This window comes from Phoca vitulina, unplaced genomic scaffold (assembly GCF_004348235.1).
Source record: "Phoca vitulina isolate PV1807 unplaced genomic scaffold, GSC_HSeal_1.0 scaffold4, whole genome shotgun sequence".
NCBI classification, from domain to species: Eukaryota; Metazoa; Chordata; class Mammalia; order Carnivora; family Phocidae; genus Phoca; species Phoca vitulina.
The window spans coordinates 17,330,335-17,353,880 of record NW_022589707.1 but is presented as its reverse complement, the minus strand read 5'-3'; the positions used below and the strand labels follow the sequence as shown (position 1 = coordinate 17,353,880).

General features: G+C 51.0%; 3 protein-coding genes across 3 annotated transcripts; 2 read left to right on the top strand and 1 right to left on the bottom strand.

The window, feature by feature from the left end:
* The first annotated feature begins 2,043 nt into the window (after positions 1 to 2,043).
* ARF5 (ADP ribosylation factor 5) lies at positions 2,044 to 5,226 on the top strand. The gene is made up of 6 exons (XM_032401635.1): positions 2,044 to 2,232; positions 2,758 to 2,838; positions 3,202 to 3,311; positions 3,913 to 3,984; positions 4,514 to 4,639; positions 4,744 to 5,226. Exons 1-6 carry the CDS (start codon positions 2,166 to 2,168, stop codon positions 4,828 to 4,830), a joined length of 543 nt encoding a protein of 180 aa, XP_032257526.1. The 5' UTR covers positions 2,044 to 2,165; the 3' UTR covers positions 4,831 to 5,226.
* Positions 5,227 to 6,780: 1,554 nt separating this feature from the next.
* On the top strand, positions 6,781 to 12,082 carry FSCN3 (fascin actin-bundling protein 3). Its single transcript, XM_032401176.1, has 6 exons — positions 6,781 to 6,921; positions 7,946 to 8,642; positions 8,969 to 9,087; positions 10,765 to 10,924; positions 11,402 to 11,572; positions 11,877 to 12,082. Exons 1-6 carry the CDS (start codon positions 6,781 to 6,783, stop codon positions 12,080 to 12,082), a joined length of 1,494 nt encoding a protein of 497 aa, XP_032257067.1.
* Positions 12,083 to 17,449: 5,367 nt separating this feature from the next.
* On the bottom strand, positions 17,450 to 21,664 carry PAX4 (paired box 4). Its single transcript, XM_032401300.1, is given in 12 exon segments — positions 17,450 to 17,521; positions 17,523 to 17,579; positions 17,581 to 17,594; positions 17,895 to 18,036; positions 18,314 to 18,369; positions 18,829 to 18,898; positions 19,247 to 19,329; positions 19,543 to 19,668; positions 20,257 to 20,332; positions 20,621 to 20,836; positions 21,129 to 21,259; positions 21,652 to 21,664. Coding segments are annotated over 12 exon segments (1,056 nt in total).
* Between the last annotated feature and the right edge of the window lie 1,882 nt (positions 21,665 to 23,546).

Below are 23,546 nucleotides of genomic sequence, written 5' to 3'. Positions count from 1 at the left end.
GGTCCTGACCTCAAGGAGCTCCTTTCTAGTGAGAGAGCAGAGGTACAAACACAAGTCCTGCTCTCATACCAGTATGTATGGGTATATTCAAAGTGATATGGAAGTTAGGAGGGAGGCCTGTCTAGGGGAGGCAGAGAAGGTTCTCAGGGAAAATACTTGGGGATCTGAAGCATGAGTAGCGATTGTCCCATCTAACTAGTGATGAGGGAAACAAGCATTCCAGGCAGAGGGACAAGATTGCTAGGACTCCTAGGGCATCAGAGAGCCCGGCTCACGCGGGGAAGCACTGAGAATCACTTCGTGGCAGTAGCTTAGGGTATGTGAAGGAGGTGGGCAACAGACGGGGCAGGCACAATAGGTGGAGACACAAATTAAGGCATTTAGACCTTATCTCGGGGGCTAAGAAGACACTAAAAGATTTTAATCTTGAGTGGCATCATCCGGACTTGTATGACAGGTTGAAGATACCAAGGGGCAGGAGATTGGTAAGGAGGCTATTTCTGTCCTGAGGAAGAGATGGTAGTGAAATAGGGCAAGGACAACAGGGATGGAAAGGAAGAGGCTAATTAAAAGAGCTAAAGATGTGGCACTGACCTCATCACCACGAGCTCTGTTATTATATTGAGACTCTTAAATGCACTCTTCAACCTTGTAAAAAGCCTTCTTAAGAATGCAAGTCTGTGGCTGAAGAGTAAAGGAAAGTCATGGACCCACTCATACCTGGTGCCCAAAGCCTGTTCTCTTTACAGACTTTTCAGGTCAGGATGGGGCAGACCCTGGAGGTCTGTTCAGACCTAGTCAATTTCTTAGTGGCCCAGACAAAATCCAGCTGTACTATACAAAACATTCAGATATATTGTTTCATCATTTTAATCTTCACCATAACCTCATGAGATAGGGCAGGTATTAGTCTCCTTTTGTAGAAAATAACAGGTTGTGAGAATCGTTGAAGCTAAGCCCTCAAAAAAAGGGGGGGGAGGCAGAACTGAGATTTGAACTGAGACCTGGAACAATGGTACATAGTGGGCATTCAATATTTGTTGAATGAGTGAATGAATGAAGGTTCTCTGATTCTCAGCTCACCTCACCACGTCCAGTCCGTAAGCCTACTGGCACTCCGGTTTCGAATTGCTTGCCCTTACTCCACTGAGTAGCCTATTAGTTCATCCAAACCAAGTACTATATTTGTTAAGCATTTATTAGGTGCCTGGCACTGACCCAGTCTCCATCGCAGAAGAAATTTAAATTAATTCCTGTCTTGTTATTTCCCCCCTTTGCTGAGTGGGGAAATTACTTGTGAAGCACTTTGAGTCTAGGGCCACAAAAGTTTCATAAATTCCTGGACAGGTGGGCAGTAAAAATCCGGGTTTCCAGGTCTGTGGCAAAGTAAAGAAGCTTCAAAAAAGCTGCCTGGGTCAGCTGAAGGACTTTGTGTCTGGGGCCATCGAGGCAAAGGCGTTGTTCTCCTGCATGCAGGAGTAGGTTCTGCTGATTGCGAAACCAAGAAGGCCAGCGAGAGCTTGGGCACCTTCTTTTTCCACCTCCAGCGTACTCCTCTCGAGATTCTAAGGTCACTTGAACCGCCTGCAACGCTCAAGGCCCCTCCCTCTCTGGGCGCTGAGGGGGCCAAAGAGAGGACTAAGACGCGAGCACAGAGCTTCCGCTCGCCTAGGAGAGTCGTGCATGCGGTGGATGATGCCAGTTCGCAAGAGCTAAACCGGAGCGCAGGGTGGGCTGGACGCGACAAACCAAAGCCCAGGGGCCGGCCACTTAAAGCTGGGGGTCGAGGGCCGTCGTGGAGCATTGTAGACTTTCCTCGGCCCCGCTCGGGCTGCCGCTGAAGCAGCCCCAGACCTGCCAGCGCTTTAGAAACGGAGAGAGACCCAGACTCTTTCCCTCTTTAAAGCAGGCGCGGGACGCACCGAGGCTGGGGAGAGTCGCTAAGCTCCAGTTTCTGCCTGAGCCGGAGCCTGGGGGCGGGGAAGGGGCGGGGCGGGCAAGGGGCCCGGCCGGGGGCGGGCCCGCGATGACGTAGGGCGGGCCTGGACGCGCGGAGGCGGCGGCGGAGCCTCCTCCTTCTGCTGCTGCGCCCCATCCCCCAGCGGCCGGCCGGTTCCAGTCCGCACCCCGCGTCCGTGCCCGCACCCCCTCCCCCGGGCCCCGCCATGGGCCTCACCGTGTCCGCGCTCTTTTCGCGGATCTTCGGAAAGAAGCAGATGCGGATCCTCATGGGTGAGGCAGATCAAGCGCGCGGCCCGGGCCGGAGCGTCGGCCCCCGCGCAGCCCTCCCACCCCCGCGTCCCTCCGAGCCCGGCTCAGCCGGGTCTCTGACCCTGAGTCGCCCACCTCCTAACCCCCTGGGGCCACTGCTCTCGGGTGGGTCGCGGTCTGCGGCGCCGACCCCGGGGCCTGAGCCCGGGAGCTGCGGGCCTGGGTGGGGTGAAGCTCCCTCCGCCCCGGCCCGGCCGGTAAGAAGGGAGGATTCCGCCCTTGGAGACGACTTTTAAAAGGAGCGCGGCCCTCCTCCCATGCCCCTTACCCCCTAGCCCTCTCCCACCTCTCGCCCGCTTCGGGGGCACGGGTTGGTGCTCACCACCCAGACTGCTCTTAAGGCCTCGAAGGTAGAGAACAGCGCGCACCTGCAGGCGCTTGGGCTCTCCGCCCCCGTCTCCATCAGCTGTCCTGGCCTCTCCCCTTCCCTGGTCTCTAGAGGGCTCCCTCGCTCCCGTCTCCAACCCTATGCCCCTCTCCTTGCAGTTGGCTTGGATGCAGCTGGCAAGACCACAATCCTGTACAAACTGAAGTTGGGGGAGATTGTCACCACCATCCCCACCATAGGTGAGTTCTGAGGCGAGGCCGGGAGGAGCGGGAGGCTGGCGGCAGGCCTTCCCAGGGTCTGCTACCCATTCAGCCTGAGGCCCTTACCTCTGCAGGGAGCTGACCCTGACACCAGACACTGCTACCTGAGAAGTGGGTCACAGTTACCTTTAGTTGCTGGATGGTGCCGAGGCGGGGTGAATGTGACCCAGCCCCGCCTGGTCTGTGGACTGCCTGTCCTCTGGGGTTCTGTTCCCATGGGACTTGATCATTGCCTTCTGGTTTTATGTCCCGGGATGAATCCACCTAGATTTAGAGAGTTCCTTTCTTTCAGGACTTTGTTCTCATGTTTTTTGTTTTTTGTTTTTTTCCAATTATCGCCAGGCTTCAATGTGGAAACAGTGGAATACAAGAACATTTGTTTCACAGTCTGGGACGTGGGAGGCCAGGACAAGATTCGGCCTCTGTGGCGGCACTACTTCCAGAACACTCAGGTGGGGTGGGGCTCCCCAACCCCAGGAGAAAAAGTGTTAGGGCTACAGAGACCGAGATGTTGGCCTACACTAGGCCCGCAAGCCAGGAAAAGACCTTTACCTCCTATCTATCCCCGTTTGTAGGCTTACCTCTACTCATTCTTCAGGAATGGCCTTAGTCTTCTGAGACTTAGCCACCTTAGCTTCTCCTGAGAAGCAGGGCTCTGGGGCCAGGCTGCATTATCTATCTATCTATCTATCTATCTATTTATTTCTTTTTAAAGTAAGCTTTTTCTCCCAACGTGGGGCTTGAACTCACAACTCCCAAGATCAAGAGTTGCATGCTCTGAGCCAGCCAGGTGCACTCATGCTGCCTCATTTAGCTCTCGTCCGATCTTTCCCTGTTCCCTTGCACTTCCTCTAACAACACTGCTCGCCTGACGGCAGAAGCTGTATCCTTTGCAGGCTGTCTCCAGTTGGTGCCAGCATGTGTGCAGAGCCTTAGTGAAAATTTACAAGATGAGAAGGTTTAGACACAAAGATGGGAAAAAGAGAGAAAGAGCCAGACTAGGGTATGTCCCAGGTAGGAGTGATTGCTTGTCCTTTCTTCCTTGCCACCCAGGGTCTCATCTTCGTAGTGGACAGTAATGACCGAGAGCGGGTCCAGGAATCCGCTGATGAACTCCAGAAGATGGTGAGCACCCAGAGCCCCAGGAACTGAGCCCTCATTTGGAGACAGATCTCTGAGATCTCTGTGCTAGGGTGAAAGTCAGGAACATCTCACAGGCCTTGAATGTATTTCTTTTTGTGGACACAGTCACAAGGCGTATCTTACTGTATTTTGAATTTGAGTCAGGTAAAAAAGCATAGGACTGACTTTTTCCTTGAATGCTCACGTCTTCACATCCAAGGAGTTAGTGGGGAAAGGGGAATTATATGTGGTGGAGAGAAACATCATCTTACATTCTTGTTTTTCCATTTGGAAATTTTGTCATTTTGACTAGGGCAAGGCATTAGAAAAAGGCTCTTTCCGGATTTAAAGCCAGATGGCTTCACGCTGACTTAGGACTCTCTATCTTGTGTTCAGCAGTAGACTACACAATGTTACATGTTTCCCACGAATATGCTAGAAGGTAGAAAGGGGGGTTCCCCTCCACAGCAGGGAAGGGGAGGCCTGGAGACTCGGCCAGGACTCCAGACTCCATCCCCTTCACCTCTGTCAGCTGCAGGAGGACGAGCTGCGGGATGCGGTGCTGCTGGTGTTTGCCAACAAGCAGGACATGCCCAACGCCATGCCCGTGAGCGAGCTGACCGACAAGCTGGGGCTGCAGCATTTGCGCAGCCGCACGGTGAGGCTCCTGCCCCTCCCAAGGGAGCCGCGGGTAGGGGGTGGGAAGTAAAGGCATCCCCCCTTCCTTCCCTGCTACTGATCTTTCCTTCCTTCTCCCCACAGTGGTACGTCCAGGCCACCTGTGCCACCCAAGGCACAGGCCTGTATGATGGGCTCGACTGGCTGTCCCATGAGCTGTCGAAGCGCTAACCAACCAGGGGCCGGCCCCTGCTGCCCGGAAGCTCCCGCGTGCATCCCGGGATGGCCAGCTTCCCGGACTCCTCAGGCAGTGCCCTTCCCTCCCACTCCTCTCCCACAGACACAGGCCTCTGCTCCTGCCTGCATGTTCTCTCTGTCGTTGGAGCCTGGAGCCTCGCTCTCTGGGCACGGAGGGGTCCGCTCTCCTGCCTGCTGGGACCTGTGGAAGGGACTTCCAGGGCTAAGGCCCCTTCTTCCAGAGCAGGAGCAGGGATCTGGGTTTACTTTTGTTTTTTCCATTTCGGGTGTCCCCCTGGGGCCAGGTGGGGAGGGAAGGTGAGGGCTCCGGGTGGTGCTATGATGTGGCACTGGACATTGAGTAATAAATTTGCTGTGGTTTGTACACGCTGTTGTCTGTAGCCTAGAAGTGGGGGGGCTGGATTGTTGGGTACAAAGAGACAATACGATATGGGGGAGGCTCAAGGCTGCGGAGCCAAGCCCCTCCCCCCAGCATGCGCACACACCCTGCTGCCTTCATCTAGCTCAGCTTCTCCCACCTTATTCTTGAGGCCATAAGTACTTCAGGGGTTCCAGGGGAGGAAATAACATTTCCTCCCCAATTCCAGGGGACCTTTGCTGAGGGAAACGGGGTCTACCTTCATGATTCTGTAAATCCCATACATCCTGTGCCTCTCCATCTCCTAGCAGTGGTTCTTAATGAGTACTGTGAACATTAAAATTGGGGAGGAGGGGATATTTTTTAAAAATAGGGTCCTGAGGTGCACTTCAGAAAATATGATTCATTAGGAGTGGTCTGAAGCTCAAGAATATGCATCTTAGAAATTACCCAAGTGATTCTGTCACTAGTAGGCTATTGGCCTTATTCTATAAAACGTCGGTAGGTCCCTTTTAATCCTTGGGGATTAAAGTTCCTCCCCGTGCACTGGAACTCTTTCTACCTGGGGAGACCTACCCCACCCCCACCACGGGGAATAGGAAAGTGTGTGTATGGAACCAGGAGTGTGGGCTGTTTCCCCAAGTGTGGGTTACTTTGCGCATTCTTCAAATCCCAGCAAAGCTTAAACAAAACCTACCCCACCGCCATTATTTCTTCTTGTCTTTCTCCTTTCACGTTGTCAAGTTCTCCAGATTCTGGACTGATCTTCTCCAGGAGCTTTGTAGGAAATGAGTCCCAGAGGGTGTTGGCCGACAGGGACCCTTTGAGGGGAGGGGCTGGGATCCTTAGCAGCAGTGCAGCTGGGGATTATGAGGAAGATGCCCCATGCTCCCCCCACCCAGGACATTTTCCCTCCCCTGCTCTGAGCCAGCCCTTCCTGATGAGTATGAGTCATGTGGTCCTTGCTGGTTATCTATCTAGGGTTTCCTCACCCTTCCTGAAAAGCACCTTCTGAGACATTTTGGTCTTATTCTCCCAAGGGCTGTAAAAGTTAATATATTTTTCCTGGATACCTTGAACTTGAACACTTGTGTCCCTAGGGAGCCAGACAGCCCTCACTTCATGGGGAGGAAAGAGGTTGATTTTTATCCTGTGATTACAATGAGAAACAGAAGCGAAGAAGGGAAGACACTTGCCTGTAGTCTGAGGTGATCGCTGCCGCAGGCCGAAGTTCCAATCCCAGTCTCAGCTCAGTGACCTCCGTGCCTGGAGTCGCTCGGGGAGGTCAACGCCAAAGGCCCTAGACCCACTTCCTCTGGGCTGTGGATGGACATGGCCAGGCCAGTACCCTTTCCCCACCACCGATAGGAGGCAGCCCTCACAGTCACAATGCTCCCGGGTCACAGAGGTGCTGGGCCCTAGGCCAGGCTCTGCCTGAGAAATGCCCTCTGGGAACGTCTTCTGGTGGGCACTACAGGCCTGATTCCAGGCCCTATGGCCTGTGGAACCGCACCAGTGGGGGGAAGGCTGGGCCGGACAGAGTCATCACCTGCGGTGCCGGCCCCATGGAGGAGGTGGAGTGGACGCGAAGACCCAAGCCTGAGGAGCTAAGGGTTGGGCTCATCAGCTGGGCAGGGTCCTACCTCACTTTTGAGGCATATAAGAACACGGTCACTGCTACTGCAAAGGGTTTGGGCCGGAGACAGGTAACCAAGCAAACCTGTGCTGGAGTCATCTTTCCCAGTGGCCAAGCTCCCGTGTGTGTGTGTGTGTGTGTGTGTGTGTGTGTGTGTGTGTTGGCTGGGGTACACTCTCAATCATTGCCAGACCGAGACCCTCCTCCCCCAGGCTTTTGCTCACAGGTCTCTATCGCTCCCTCTCCCCCTCTCTAAACCTGTTCCGAGAGGCAAAGCCTCAGCCCTTGCAGCCTTGCCTTCTCTGGCTGCTTTCTTCCCTCCACCAACACCGGGTGGTTGTGTCATCACGAAGGGGAGAGATGAAGAGCCCAGGCTGGAAGGCAGGATTGTGGGCATCTGGGGGAGGGACTGCAGGGCCCATGATTCTGTTCGGATTGTGGTTTGGGAATGGGGAACTCTACAAGCCCTCTGGGAGAGTGCATCTTCGTTTTAGAGACGGATGCTGGCAATCCTGCAGTGCTACCCCAGAGTGTGGCATAGCCAGGCCCTCGTTTAGAACAGGGTTGATCCAGGCTTGAACCAGACGATTGCATCTCAACCGTGTGTGTTCCCATTCTTATCCCTGGAGCGTGGGCCTGCTTGTAAGAGGTCTTGATCTTCTCCTGCCATGCTGGGGAGGTGGGCTTTGGGGACGGGGCGTGTTAGCTAGCATGCTATCCAGGGGCAACAGTGAGGAAGAGAAAAGTAAAACCTAAACCAGAGCACTTCTTAGAAAAGTAGTCATTGAAGGAAACCACGAAGTAAGAGAGAAGGGCGTTTATATTCTGTTAGCGGGAAAAGGTAGGAGTTTAGAACTTCTCTTGGGATCTTGAAAAGTGCTCAGATTTTAGTAGTAAGGGTCTCCTGCAATCTTTCGATTACTGTTGGATGAGAGGATGGGAGAGCTGACAGTCACCATGGAGGCCAATGTGGAGGGGAAGGTGGTTGGTCCCATGAAGGTTGTAGGGTGATGCTGGGGGGGATGGTGGTAGGACTCCCTGGCCTCATCATCTGGCAGTACTGATCTCCTTCCTCTACCTCCCAATGCCTCCAGACCTGGGAGATCTTGGTGAGCAATGAGCACGACGCCCAGGCCGTGGTACGACTAAGGGGCTTGCAGGGCCTCTACCTCCTGTGCGAGGCAGACGGCAGTCTGTGCTATGGCCGGCCAAGGACCAGCCACCATGGCTGCTTCCTCCTGCGTTTCCACCGCAATGGCAAGTGGACCCTCCAGTGCATAATTAGCGGCCGTTATCTGGAGTCTGATGGTGAGGATGTGTTCTGCAACTCCAGAGTCCTCTCGGCTTACCACATGTGGACCCCCCGGCCAGCCCTGCATGTCCATGTGATCCTCTACAGCCCTGTCAACCACTGCTATGCCCGGGCTGACCCCACCATGGGCCGCGTCTGGGTGGACGCACCAGTTCCCTGCCTGGAGGAATGTGGCTTCCTGTTGCATTTCCAAGACGGATGCTACCACCTGGAGACCTCAGCACACTTCTTCTTGTCCCACTTAGACCGGCTGGTCCCCCAACCCTCAACACAGACAGCTTTTCACATGCAGGTGCGGCCGGGAGGGCTCGTGGCACTGAGCGATGGAGAAGGAGGCATGTTGTACCCACAGGGCGCACGTCTGCTCCTGGGCCTGGGCTCCAATCCCCACAGGGGTGAGGAGTGGTTCGTCCTACAGCGCTGTCCCACCTGGGTCAGCCTCAGGTCAAAGACTTGGAAGTTCCTCTCCATCATCTATGGCAAGTGCTGGGTCCAAGACAGCTATGGAGGGAGGGAGAGAGCTGACTGCTGAAAAGAGAAAAATGTCTTGGAGATCAGCAAAGATTTTTGAACCTGCTGATAAATAAGATCCTGGGGTCCCAACAGGATTTCTTAGGTCACGGAGCAGGGTGATAAGGCAGAGGCATGGGCTATTAGGGGAAGTAGCTTGGGTCTTCTCCAGGCACCTATGATCTGCAGAAGGTGGTAAAGGCTGAGGAGGGAAAACAGAGGAAACCCAGACATAAAGTGTGGAGGAGGGGCTGAGACTGAGGGTGACTCCTTCTGACATGTTTTTTCTCTGCAGATGTTGAGGTATGTGCCGCCTCTGAGCACATAACCCCGATGTCCTTGTTCCAGTTTGAATGTGACGATGAGAGCCCTACCTTACAGCTTCGTGCAGCCAATGGCTGTTACCTGGCCCAGGTGAGACACGGGCCTCCTGAGCGAGAGAGCCCTTAATCTCTGAGCTCTCCCATTCTAGACATACTTTCTTCTTCTTCAAGGCAGGTGACCAGATGCTGAGGTGAACTGTGGAGGCCCTTGTCAATTTTCAACCAATGGGCCCGATTTCATCCAATGGGGCCTCTTTAAAAAAAAAGAAAAAGTAACTTTATTGAGGCACAATTTTATACAATAAAGTGCACTCATTTAAATGTGCAAGTCAATAAGTTTTGACAAATGAATACACCTCTGCATGTATACACAAATGTATACACCTAATCACAAGTTAAAGAATATTTCCATCACCACAGAAATTCCCTCTTGCCCCTTTGTGGTCAGTTCCCCTTTCCCCTTGCCCTCCCCTCCACCACTGTTACTCTTCTGTCACTATAGATTAGAGTTGCCTACTCTAGAATTTCATATAAATGGAATCACACCATATTACAGTATGTATTCTTCCTTTCATCAGCATAACGTTTCTGAGATTCATTCATGATCCATGTATCAGTAGTTTGTCCCCTTTTATTGCTGAGCAGTGTTCCATACTACTACTCATCAACACAAACATAAATTGTTTATCCACTTGTTTGTTGATGAACACTTGAGTTGTTTCTGGTTTGGGCTATTGTGAATAGAGTTGCGGAGCACCTGGGTGGCTCAGCCGATTAAGCATCTGCCTTCGGCTCAGTTCATGATCCCAGGATACTGGGATCGAGCCCCATGTCAGGCTCCCTGATTCTCTCTCTACCCCCTGCTTGTGACCTCTCGATCTCTCTCTCTCAAATAAATAAATAAAATCTTAAAAAAATAAAGTTGCTAGCAACATTTGTGTACAAATTTTTTTGTGGGCCCATATTTTCAGTTATCTTAGGCAAATACATAGGGGTAGAAATACTGGGTCACATGATAAATGTGTGTTTATATATATTTTTTAAGTTTTTGTTTATTTATTTAAGAGAGAACAAGCTAGAGAGAGAGAGAGAGAGCACAAGCAGGGGCGAAGGGCAGAAGGAGAGGGAGAAGCAGACTCCCCACTGAGCAGGGAGCCCGATGTCGGGCTCGATTCCAGGACCCTGGGATCATGACCTGAGCCGAAGGCAGACACTTAACCGACTGAGCCACCCAGGTGCCCCATGTTTACATTTTTAAGAAAATGTTAAATAGTTTTCTAAAGTGATATACTACTTTACGTTCTTGCCAGTAATGTATGGGAGTTCTAATTGCTCCACATCCTCATCAACACTTGTTATTGTCTGTCTTTTTAATTTTAGCTACTCTAATGGATGTGCAGTGACATCTTATTTTGGCTTTAATTTGCATCTCCCTTATAATTAATAATGTTGAGTATCTTTTCATGTGCTTATTGGCCATTTGTATATCTTCTCTGTGAGGTGTCTGTTCAAATCTTTTGCCCTGCTCGGCAGGAGGCCTGCTTCTTCCTCTCCCACTCCCCCTGCTTGTGTGCTCTCTCTGTCTGTCAAATAAATAAGTAAAGTCTTAAAAAAAAAAAAAAAAGGATGTGAAAGCATAAATCACGCCCTGGGGGAATGAAGAAAGCCAGTGGGTGGGATGTGGGAAAGGGTCTAGGAATAAAAATGATGGGAAGAAAGCTGAGATTTTGTCCTTATTTCTCTTCTCTGCTCCCTGTAATCTCTCCAGAGGCACCACAGGACAGTGGTGGCTAATGGGCATCCAATGGAGGCTGACACCTTCTTCCGTGTGCACTGGAATTGTGGCAGGATCATCCTGCAGTCTCCCAGTGGACGCTTCTTGGGCATCATAGACAATGGCCTGCTGATGGCCAATGCCACCATTCCAGGTGAGGAGAGCGGCCCTCCTGCCAGGTTATTCCAAGTCAAGATGTTTTCAGAGGGAGCTGGGATATAATAGAAAGAGCACTGGAGTTCTGGTCAGAAGATTTGGGTCTGTGTATTTGCTGAATCACTGAGTTTTTGTCATCACTTGGGCAAACACTTCTTTGAGCCTCAGTTTCCGTGGCTCCATTACCAATGGAGGTGATATCCAACCTGCCTGCCTCATAGGATTCTCGTGAAGTTTAAATAGATTCACACATCTCAAAGGAAGGAAGAATATTGAAACCTCCTGGGATCCACACTGTACTAAGTGCTTTCACAAACATTTTATAAGCACCTCGCCTAAGATCCGACACATAGTAGGTGTTCAGTAATTGTTAAAAAGTTGAAAACCTTCTGCAATTAGCATCCCTCTTCCTGCTTCTATCTGGGAAAGCATCTAGAAGCAGCTCATCCAAATAACTCCTTTCTATTTCTTTCAGGCCCCAATGAGGAATTTGGGATTCGATTAGCTAACCGGCCCTTCCTTGTATTGCGAGGTCGTTACGGGTACGTGGGCACCTCCTCAGAGCACGACCTCATGAAGTGCAATATGGATCAGCCTGACTGCATTCACCTGCTGCCCTGCCGCCAAGGCATCTACCACTTCCAGGGTGAGGAGCTCCTCTTCTCTGGCCCTGGGTTCACAGTCTTTTCCTGCCTTAGCCCCAACTCAGACTTCATGGCCTGCGGCTCAGAGCCCACTCATCTGAAGAGGAAAAATGGAGTTTCTCTTTGTTTTCACACTTCAAGGCCCCCAGAATGGGTTGGCAGAGCAAACCCCAGCCCTCCTGCGTTTCCACAGAGGGACCTGCCGACACAGGCAGGGCCGGGGGGCCAGGGGAGCTGGCATGCTTCCCGGGAGCCTCGGCAGGTGGTACCACTGGAAGACTTCATCCTTCACCCTTCCCTCCCCAGCACAGGGTGGAGCCTTCTGGTCAATAACATCCTTCGGCACCTTTCGCCCTTGGGGAAAATTTGCTCTCAACTTCTGTATAGAGCTTCATGGGAGCAATTTGCTCACGGTGCTGGCGCCCAATGGCTTCTACATGCGATCCGACCGAAGCGGCACCCTGTTGGCAGACAGCGAAGAGATTACCAAAGACTGTATTTGGGAGTTTTAGGTAAGATCAAGTGGGTCAGGACCGGGAGGTGGGGGAGCAGGCATGGAGGGGCAAGAAAAGAAGGGAAGTGGGTGAGAGTGAGACCAAAGCACAGCCATGGACTAACTTCTGTCCCACAGCCTGATCAACTCCAGACTTTTATTCCAAATCCATGCCTTTCCTCTCAGGGCTTCTAAACCCAGACTTGCTGGAGAAAGGAGGGGAAATCAGCGTTTCTGACGATTATGCCACACTGATACATGCGTGCAAGCAAGCTTGCAGGGGACAGAATCAGGTGTACTCGTGTGCTTATTTCTCTTCATTAAGATGCAGAGCTTTGCCCCATTTTTAGGGAAGACAGGTAACTTTGGGGTATGCTTTCTAGCCTATGCACTTTCTATTCCTACATCCCTGGATCCCTGGAGTGCTGATGGCTCCCAAATATTCATCTGCAGCTCTCACCCTTCTCCTGAACAATAACCTCCTCTCTTTCCAACTTCCTGATTGACGACTGATTTGACCTTGCCATCCCCTCAAAATCAGCCTCCTCACACTCCCTCCCACAGATGATTCTTCCGGCCCTCCCCCACGGCCATCTAGGGTATTGCTGTCCTCCCAAATGCTCTGGATCAAGACCTCAGCACCGTCTCTCCTTCCTCCCTTTCATTCCCTTTACCAAACTCTGAAAATCCTTGGGTACTTCCTTAACAATGCCTCTTGGGTGCTTGCTCCTTCTTAACTACCTTTGCTACCTGTGCATCCAGGCATTTCACCCAAAGCCTCCACTGCAGTAGGAGCTCCCCAGCAGCACTCCCTGCCTCCAGATCCGTCCCATCCAAGCTCTTCTCCACACCAAGTTTGCTTTCTTAAAGTGCTGTCTCTAATCCATCATTCCCTGTTCACAACTCTTCAGGACACCTCACTGTTCTTAGCCCTGTTTCTTCACAGTTGGCCTCGCTTTCCTGGCTTGGAAGGTCATGAGGATGTTGTAGGAAGAAGAGCTTTGGTTTTGATATCATATAGACCTGGAACCTCCGGGAAATTGCTTTAACATTCCTAGGCCTTGGTTTCCTTATCTGTAAAATGGGAATAATATCTACTTCATTGGGTGGTATGAAGGTTAAGTAGCCATATGAATCTCCCCACTATATATGTTCACTCCTTTCTTGCATTTTCTGCTGGTTTTCTATACAAACCCTTTGCTATGGCCAAACTGGAAGAAAAAAAATCAAATGAAATTCCACCAAGCTTGTTTTCTTATCTGTTCCATGAAGGGTTTCGACTGAACTAAATTTCTCAGGCTCCTTCCAGGCCTGACATTCCAGTAGTCAATGTATCATAGTGGTTAAGAGCTCATTCTTGGACATTGAACTGGGTTCTAATTAGATTTTTATCAGTTAAACTTGTTGTTTGACCCTGGAAAAATGAACCTCTCAAAGGTTCCTTGCCAATGAAATGGGAATATAGTATCTATCTTTTAGGATTTTGTTGTGTTATGCGAGATAATGATTATAAAATGTGTAGTAAACAGCCTGGCAGCTAGCGCACTGTACTCTCTCAGAAGCCTTCCCCAATCCAGTTGAATTCTTAGTAAATCTTATCTGTTGACTACAATATCCCTTTGAACTCTGATGCTATTTTTTAGACCATTAAGTTGATTAAAAAAATAATTTTACAACCTTTTCCTATAAATTAACTTCACATACATCTGTGTAATCCATCATCAAACATGGAACAAAACAGGGCGCCTGGGTGGCTCAGTCGGCTAAGCCTCTGACTCTTGATCTCAGCTCAGGTCTTGCTTGATCTTAGGATTGTGAGTTTGAGCCCTGTGTTGGGCTCCATGCTGGGCATGGAGCCCACTTTAAAAACAGGAAAGAAAAAAAAAGAATGGAACAAATCACTTTATTCTGTCTTTTCCCAGATGATCTTACCAGATTTTTCCTAAAAGCCCAAGATCAGCGAACGATTGACCAAAGATTTCTATTTCCTCTTCCCTTCCCAGGTCAATGGGATGCCACCTACGGAAATCCAAATCCTCCAGGAGAAACTACTGCACTAAACACAACAGGAACCCCAGAGTCAAGATCCATGAGAATATCTGTTACACAACTTTCCCTACCCAGTTTAGCAAAACACCTGTTTCGAGCAACAATACACAAAAGGCCACCCCCAAGATCCCTGTGTGCATCTGACTCAGTACAGAATAGGGGTCTGGATATGGGTGGAGACCAAGGCCCCAGGCCACTCCAAGTTCTATGCAGAAGAGGCAAGACCAAATGGTAACCAATTCTTGCACTGATCTTCCCCCATCCCCTCCAGGACTACTAGAATTCTTCCAGTAATCCTATGAGGAGCCAGTTTTGCCCTGAAGGATTCAGAATCCAGAAATGATCAGATGTCTTTTGGTTTGGAAAGAATGAAGGATTATGAGTCCTATGGGCACAGGGTAATGGTAATGACACACCTTATACCCGGATAGCCTGAAATTTACCAACCATCTCACCTTTGATCTTGTCAGTTGGGCAAGACAGGTACTTTCCCCATCACTGCCCACCTTTTACAGGGAGCTGAAGTGACGGTCCCATGACTGCGAGCTCTGACTCAATTCTTCAGTTAGAATGCACTGTAATGTCCACTACTCTTTCCATCAAAACAGAGCTTCCACAATGACCATCATTCTTGTACTGTCTTTATAACTTTGGTCTTCATCTAATTACTATTTGCTCTATCAGTGTCTTTACTGACATAGACTCTTAAGTACATTTATTTAGAAAGGAGTAGTTTAAAGGTGCCTGGGTGGCTCAGTCAGTTAAGCGTCTGCCTTTGGCTCAGGTCGTGATCCCAGGGTGCTGGGATCGAGTCCCACATCGGGTTCTCTGCTCAGCAGGGAGCCTGCTTCTCCCTCTCCCTCTGGTGCTCTCCCTGCTTGGGCTCTCTCTCTCTCTCTGTCAAATAAATCAATAATATCTTTTAAAATAAAGAAAGGAATATTTTAATCACTATCATAAAATGGAAGATGAGAATCACTTGCCATAAATAGAAAGTGGCCTTAAAAATAAATACAATGAAAACAAAGTGAGGTTATCAAATCCTAGTTAGAGTTCCCTCCCCTGCCCAAGGCTCAGAACCTGAGGTTCCCTCTCCCTCTGTTACAAAAAAAGGTTAACAACTGTTACAGAAGCACTAAACACTAGGACCAAAATGAAAGCTTTCTCTTCAATGTAATCAGAATTGAAAGGGAGTCAAAAGGGGAATAATTTTCTCATTTCTGACTAAATATTATTTAAAGCAGTGTCTACATCCCTCCTAAAATATTCTCAAATACCAACAGTGATGCCTGACCCCCAATTTGGGGAAATTGCACCATACTATAATGAGTGCCTGGTTTTTAATCTGTTAAGAAAAGAAACTAAAACCACAACATGAGAGAGATTCCATTTGTATAGAGGAAAATGACCTCAGGCTTTTGTAAGTATGTTTCTCCTCAAGAGATAGAAAAGAATTCTGTAAAAATTTTAATCTAGTAAGGAAAGCTTGAGAACACTAGAGAACAGGGCATCTCTTTCCGAGAGAACATTAAGAATAGGCCAAAGATATGGAGTGGAATACACTACACTCTTCAGAGAGATAGGACCTTGGGGGTCATTTAATGCAGAATCTCTTCTTCAGCCTCCCATAAATGCATATACAAACTTAGATGCACAATCATGCATGTGCACGGAGATACACACACACACACACACACACACACATATACACACACACACACACACACACACACCACATAGTCTGTTACCCATATTCCCCACAAGTGGCCATCCATCCTCCACTTGAATGTGCTTGGCCATGGGACCTCAGCTGGCAGCTCCCTCCATTGCTGACCTCAGTCCTACTGCTGAGTGAATGGCTTGTTCTCAGACTGTACCGTGCAGACTGTCATCCCCCAAAACCTCACCCTTTCCCTGGGCAGTCTGTCAGCAGGGACAGGGGCAGAGTGTGCTCCCTGACCCTTGGAATTTCATTCGAGAGCTGTGCTGGTCCATAGAACTTTCTGTGCTGATGGAAATATTCTATAATGTTTACTGTCTGATACAGAGCCAGGGGACACCTGTGACTATTGGGCATTTGATATGTGACTAGCGTGAATGAGGAGCTGAATTGCTCATTTTACTTAATTTTAGTTACATTTATATAGCTACATGTGATTGGTGGCTAGTTGCTGAAGAGCACAGCACTAGAGTATTTGATGATGAGATAACTTCTGGATGAGTACCCCTCCCAGATGGGAGAAAACAGACTTGCCCCCACTCCTTTTATCCTGCTTCACACCATCATCATTCCATCCCCAGCTCTTCAAAAGGGAAAAAAGTGGGAGGGACGAGCCCATCCCTCATTCAAAATATCCCTTTCTTCACCCCCCTTTCCCCATATTCCTCTCTTTCCCTACATACTAAGGCTTCCCAGGAGGAACCTAGAGATTTCTCTGCAGGGAAACAAAATTGAGAAGATTTGGAACTTACTGCCAAGAAGAAGCAAGCAAACCTGCCCCTGGATCATGTATAAAGGGACAAGCAGAGTATGAATAATGGCCTTTCCACTCTTCTGCTTTGCCAAAAAAAATATGCAATTAAGGAAGTAATGTGTATTTTCTTAGATTAAGGAATTATTGTAAATTTTCTTAGATGTTGTAGCTATGTAAGAAAAGTTCCTTATTTTGGATCCCCAAAATAAGGGGCAACATGCCATGATGTATCATCAGTGTGTGGGTGTGTGGCTGGGTGCACCTATGGGTGTATGAGCACCCAAACATTAATATAGATACATATATATGGGCATATGTGTGTAGATATATACACAGATAAACATATAGATTAGACAGATTAGATAGTTACATAGACCTATAGATACACTAAATAGATGAGAGCTCGATACATACATACATACACAGTTACACATATAAATAGATCATATAGATAAATACATAGATTAGATGGATTGGAAAATAGGGAGATAGAGAGGAAGATAAAGATGATAGGTAGATAGATAGACATATAGATAGAGATAGAACAAACTTTATCGTTGTTAAATATAGGGGTGGGGGTATGAATGTTTATGGGAAAAACACTAACAGGAACTACTGCTAATTTAAAAAATGTTTTTATTCCTGCCAACTAGAAGCCATTTAAGGCCAGTGTGAGTAGTGGGTGGCCACGGCTTCTCCAGCCCCTCCAAAGAGGTGCACATCAGAGGCGCAGCAGGGCAGGGCCAGGCCAGGTCCACGGGTGAGGAAGAATCCCAGGAGGGAGGGGGCAGCAGTAATGTGCTTGGGCAGAATGATATTAAGTCCTCCCCACCCCATCCCCTTTCCACTCTGGCCCTCCTCCCTCATTCCAGGCCTTGCAGGGGTGGGGAGCAGGGCCAGAGCAAGGCCTCAGGGGTACCAAGACTGGCAATGGAGGCAATGGAAGGAAGGGCAAGGGTGGCAGAGCAGGACTGAATCCAGGGAGCTCAGCTGCAGGAGGCAGGTAGCCTGTGGGGACAAAGAGAGGGTGAGTTTGGGTTTGTTGCTGTGATCCCACCCCTCAAAGTCACTGGTGGGAAGAGGGACAGACATCATATATATATGATGGATATATATACTCAAATCCCAATCCCATCCCCTTTTCCTGCTAAGGCTGTCAGTGGTACTATAGACTCCGGGGGTGCTAGTCTAGAAAGATGTGTCAAGATTCCTTGATGACCCCGACTGAAGATCCGCACCCTCTTGGGGGTCAAGGAGTAAGCCCTCCCCACACCGTGCAGGAGTGAGGCCGGGCCTGTGGATTCTTACCCCAGCAGGGCTTGAGAGACGCTTGGGGTGGGGTGTCACTGAGACTCCTGTCTGGTGCTGTCCCCCAGCACAGCTGATAGCAGGAGGGACCCAAGGATTCGAGGGCGGGCAGGACTGCTGTGGGCACACAGCAAGGTGACTGCTAGAAAAAGCAAGAGGACACCCCCCGCCCCTTGCTGTCAGAGATGGCTCCTGTTCAGCAGACCTGGGGCTCTAAGGCTGCCCCCTGCCTCCCGCTGTATCCTGTACAACTCCAGAGGGCACCATTCACACGGTAGACTATGAGGATGGTGCTTTCTGAAGTGTGCAGTGTAGGAACCTGAAGCAGTCAGGAATTCTAGCTCAGGCCTCACTGGGAATGGGAGAAGCAGTGAGCTCTTGTCTTCCCAGTTCAGAAACTCCCCTCTCTTCCTGGATACCTGTGCAGAAGTGGTCCCTGGGGAAGCACTCGGTAGCGTCAGATCCTGGGAAGCACCTACAAGGTGAGAGCAGATCCACTCAGGAGGAATGCGTCTAGGGAGTGAGGAGGAGTGGGGAGTAGCGGGGAGGTTCTAGGAAAGGTAGCAACTTCTGGCAGGGATGGGAAGAGATGGATGCTACCACCCTAAACAGCCTCCTCCCCAAGGCAGAGCCTTGGGAGACTGGGGAAGAAGGATTAAATCTCAAGGATGGTAAACTGGGGACCGTGCAGACCTGAAGAACAGAGACTCTGAATGCCGAGTATCTAACACAGGGCCCGGCACACGGGAGATGCCGAGTAAATGTGTAGTGGATGGATGGATGGATGGATGGATGGATGGGTGGATGGGTGGATAGATGGATAGGTGAGTGGATGGATGGATGGATGGATGAATGCAATGCATGCATGGATGCATGGAAGTATGGGTGGGTAGGTGAGTGGATGGATGGAAGCATGGATGTGCAGAGAAATCACCTGGAATCTGCATTTCCCACTTGAGCTTCTCTTGTCGGCGCCATTTGGCTCTTCGGTTGGAAAACCAGACCTGAGGGAGGGCAGAAACAGCACAGCTGGCTGTGCTCTCCACTCCCCAGCACCTACTGCTCTCACCACACGTTCCTGGTCTGGACCCAGACTTCCTCAGACCTGATGGCCTCCCTCCCTGCTTTGGCCTTTGTTCTCTGTCCCCTTCCCCACCTCAAAGGTTTGGGGTGGGGAAGAGAGGAAAGCAATCAGCAGGAGAACAAGGAGGGTCTTGTGTCTGATCTCTGCTACAAACAAATCTGTTTCCCCCTTCTCGCCCCCTTCCCCACCTCACCAGAACCCAAGGCCTTCTCAGCACAGACTCTTTCTTCCTGTAGTCTGTGCACACTGTGGCGCAGAGCTCACTCACCCTCACTGTGTCCTCCGGCAGAGAGGTGGCGGCAGCCAGCTTTCCCCGGGCCGCTGAATCAGGATACTGCCCACGCTGGAACTCTGCCGAGATCGAGGCTCACATAGTGAGGGCATAGCAAGGAGAGAAGCAAGGCCTGGGTCTCCCCCTCAGGCTCCACTTCCACCTGCTCCAACCCTAAACTACCCTCCTCCCCAAGGCAGGGCCACCCACAGCCTCCACCTGTCAACTGCGGCATTGCCTCCCTGTGTCACACCAAGCACCCTCGAGCCCACTGTCTGCCCCAGCCCTGGCACCTTTCTCCAGCGCCTCGGCTTGGCCCGGGGAGAAGATAGTCCGATTCCGGTGGCCAGTCCCTGGGTGGGGACCCCGGGGAGCCTCAGAGCCACTATGGGGAGGGTGAGGGACTGGAGCCAAAACAGCTGTAAAGGGGGATAAATGCTTGTGGTGGTTTGTGATAGTGATTCTTCTCCTCAGATGGGGTTCCCAAGGCCCCGGGGCTATGGACAGGGGATGGCATGGGTACAAGAGCAGAGCTGTGCTCGTAGGACATTCACAGCTCCTTGGAGGTTACTTCAGGGACACTGAGCGAGAGGCACAGCCAGTGCCATGGTCGGGTGCATGCTTAGTGTTTGGGGAAACAGCCGCAAGGATGGTCCAGGTTTGCACGATCCCACAGAACATGAAGGGTGTTCTGAGAAGCTGTGCACGAGGAAGAGGGAGGGTGTAGAAGGTCCAGTCCTTCCTCCTCCGTGGCAGATCCTGTGACCTGAGGGCCAAGGGACCCGAGTGCCATTCCAGGACCTGCCAACAACTAGCTGGCAACCTTGGGTAAGTCACTTCCCTTCTCTGAGCTTCGATTTTCTTCTACCAGGAGAGAATACTCCCTGCCAGGCCCTCCTTATTGTCTTTCTGTGACGGTGATCCAGGAAAGAACAAGAAGGGGCTTTGCAAACTGTAAAATGCTGATGTTTGCTCCGAGCGTCCCTGGGGGCAGCTCCAAGACCCACCTGGAGACCTGAGCTGTGCCCAGGGCAGTGTCTGGTCCTCCTGGAGCGCCCGCAGGATGCGGTTGATGGAGGAGACCTGGGGGAGTCGGGGTGTTGAGTGGGGAGATGGTGTGCAGACCCAGGGTCGCATCCTGAATCCTTACCCCAATATCCTTTCTCTCCTCTCTCTGGGCCCCCACATTATTCCTAGGGCAGGCTCCTCTCTTCCCAAGCTTTCTTCTCTCTTGTCCCACGACCCCACTTTTCAGAAGAGAGCCCCTCGGCCCAGCCTCCCCAGCCTGGGATGGCCCCACTGCCAAGTAAGAGGGGGTCTTCTCCCCAGATGGCCGGTTTGCCAGCCCTGCAGGGAGGGGAGAGCACTTACACTGGGAGTCTTGTCCTGCGTGCAGAGCCCTTCGGCACAGAGCTGGTGTTGGATCTCCCAGGCAAAGAGGGCCGGGCACTCACCCTTCAGCTGGGCAATTCGAGCCACCACAGGGGGTGTGGCCAGACGCGGCTTGCTTCCCCCAATCCCCTTGGGCTCCAAGACACCTGTGCGGTAGTAACGTGCTAGGATCTTGCTCACACAGCCATTAGATACCTGGGTCAGGTGAGAAGCAGGGACAGATGATGGCATGATTGCCAGAGGGTGAGTGTCCCTAGGGCAGAAGGAGGCTACGAGGCAAAGTGAGACTTACTGGCCCAGGCCGCAGAGTTGAGCATTCAGCCTCACCCTTGGGAGCCTGAAGATCCCCACCCCGGACCCCAAGAGGATCTCCCATGAAGTAGCCCAAGCCCCCAAAGCACTCAGAGTCTGCAACAGCCTCAGACTTGCCTTAAAGAGGGTGCCGTGTCCCTGCTTCTTGTCCCCATCCCTGGGTAAACCGTACTACCTTCAGGCTCCGGGAGATGTCGCAGGGCCGCATCCCGCTGACTGCCAGCCGCACAATCTGCTGCCGGGTGTCCAGGGGCAGGGGCCGGCCATTCACAAAAAGCCCCCCCAGCTGATTCACACTGCTGATCCCTGGGCATGAGAAGGAGGCATCCACACATCTCCCCTCTCCCCAGCCCACCTGCGGCACGGAGGACCCTCTTGGGGAGGATTCCTCAGGCTGCTCCGGTCTGGCTTCCCACCACAGAGAAAGTCCTCACCCCCAGGGCCCCCCAGCTCCCACTGTCTTTGGGAGGTGGTTCACGGGGGAGTCTTTGCTTTGAGGCCTTTGGCGCTGACCCCCGTGATCTAAGGGAAGCAGGTGGAGCAGGGAGGGAGGAAGTGCCTGGATGAAGCTCCCCCAGAACACCAGCCAAGGGCATGGAAACTGGTGGAGTTTCCTCCCCTGGAGGGAGGCAGGGACCTGAGATATTCCCTCCCCGCTTACACCAGCCTGTTCTTCCCACTTCTCCCAGGCGTCTTACCATCCTGCGGCATGTTCTAGGCCAATGCTCTTCACAGAAGGGCAGGAACTGGGAAGACTGGGGAGAGGGATTCCTCCTAGGAGCTCCTTCTTTGGTCTTGGGGCTGGATCTGCAACGACCGAGGTTATTTGGGTGAAGCCTCTTGCTCAGAATGGTTTTGGGTTGTAATGTTTTGTGATAGAGGGTCAGATTTCTAAAATTTGCCAGCAGGTTGGGTGAGAAAATTCAAATTCTCTCTACTTATACCCTTCAGTGATGAACTAACATATCACAGGGCCAGTGGAGGACTGGGTCTTCCTGGATGTCCTGATAAGGGCTTGGTGGGTGGGTAGGCTCTCATTTCTCACACTTTTCATTGTAAGAGGTCAGGGAAGTAGAAAAGGATTATGCATCCAAATGCTCAGGCTTTCCCTTTTGCAAATGGACCACTGTTATCTCTGACCCCTCAGAGCCTTCTCAGCCCTGGGTGATGTGCTTGGGCTTCCTAAGTTCAGATTCAATAGGGTCAAAACCCAAAACTTAGAATATTCTGCCCAGCCAGAAGAGGGCATCGGTGACCAAAGATCCCATTTGCCCTGGTCTGAGGCTAGAGACCAGGTTCAAGACTGCCTTCACTACCAGGCAGCTCCTAAGTTTAGTTTCTCCAGACCACCAACTAGAAAGCTTCCCTCAGAGCACTTCAGGGAGGGTCTTGCTCCTGATTTTTTTTTTTTATACTCTCCAGGAAGCTCTGGGGAAACATGGGGGCTCAGCTCCAGTCTTGGGCATTGAGGCTCTGGTCCCACCCACTGGAAGTTAAGCATGAACAAGCATCAAGTCTAGGCTTCTCTTAGAAGATACATCTCTTGGTATCTTCTAACCTGCTGGGGTTGTTGGTTCCTATTAACTCTGGAGAGTTCTAGATCTTGCAGTGAAGCAGCTTCGCTCTCAGAGACCAACTGCCTGGGACCAGACACTCGCTCATTGAACTAACACTTACGAAAGGCATGTTGAAAAAAGAGAGTGAGGAGCAGAAGAGAGCTGCGGAGCACCTGGGTGGATCAGTTGTTTAAGCGTCTGCCTTCGGCTCAGGTCATGATCCCAGGGTCCTGGGATCGAGCCCCACATCAGGGTCCTGGGATCGAGCCCCACATCGGGCTCCAAGAAGAGAGCTGTGTGCTGACTGATACAGAATACCTTGTGAGCACAAGAGAGTCTCTGAGCAGCAAAGGATGCAGATCCTGGGCCACTGTGCCTTTCTTGCTTTCATCAACAAATAACAGGAGTAGAAATCACCTCGTTTCTTGCCTGGAACTCTGGCAGGGCTGGAGGTCACCCCAGAAAACAGCTCATGCACAGAACGTTCCTGCAGTAACTATGCCATCCTGGCTCAGCTCATTAATCCGCAATTATTTGCTGAATAAAGTATTAATCATCAGCACATTGCTGGTTGTTCAGGATGAAGTGAGTGAAAATAAAAAGAATAAGGTGTTTGCCCTCCCAAGAGATTATAGCACAGCTGGGAAGAGGAGACGAGCACTGGAGAAACAAGGAACTCCCAGAGTATGGAATCCAGAGCTGCTTTTAACTCAGTGGCTGAATTGGCTTATACTCACTCCTGTCCAGGGAGGTAGAGACACATTCCCCTTCAAGCTCTCGTCTTTCCAGAGAGCCAGGAAAGAAGGCAGAGATCTTTCCAAAAAGAAAGTTGAGGCACAGATTGGGGTTCCCACAAATCAGGGGCCACCCAGGGAGTAAAACTCAGGGAGGGTTAGAAGCCAGTCCCTCACCAGAAGCCAAAATTTCCAGCTCCTAATCCTGGGGCTCTTTCTCTGCCCCCACCCCTGCTCATGTTTGTGTAATTGCCACCAAAACAATGGGGAGAGAAGAGCCAAGCTGGGAACAGAAAGGGCTCT

Bases quoted from the DNA above. Each gene is read 5' to 3' on its own strand.
- ARF5 (XM_032401635.1), top strand. From the start codon at position 2,166: ATGGGCCTCACCGTGTCCGCGCTCTTTTCGCGGATCTTCGGAAAGAAG. The intron at 3,312-3,912 runs GTGGGGTGGGGC...CTTGCCACCCAG, and splicing joins ACTACTTCCAGAACACTCAG to GGTCTCATCTTCGTAGTGGA. The intron at 4,640-4,743 runs GTGAGGCTCCTG...TTCTCCCCACAG, and splicing joins AGCATTTGCGCAGCCGCACG to TGGTACGTCCAGGCCACCTG.
- FSCN3 (XM_032401176.1), top strand. From the start codon at position 6,781: ATGGAGGAGGTGGAGTGGACGCGAAGACCCAAGCCTGAGGAGCTAAGG. The intron at 6,922-7,945 runs GTAACCAAGCAA...CAATGCCTCCAG, and splicing joins AGGGTTTGGGCCGGAGACAG to ACCTGGGAGATCTTGGTGAG. The intron at 10,925-11,401 runs GTGAGGAGAGCG...TATTTCTTTCAG, and splicing joins GGCCAATGCCACCATTCCAG to GCCCCAATGAGGAATTTGGG.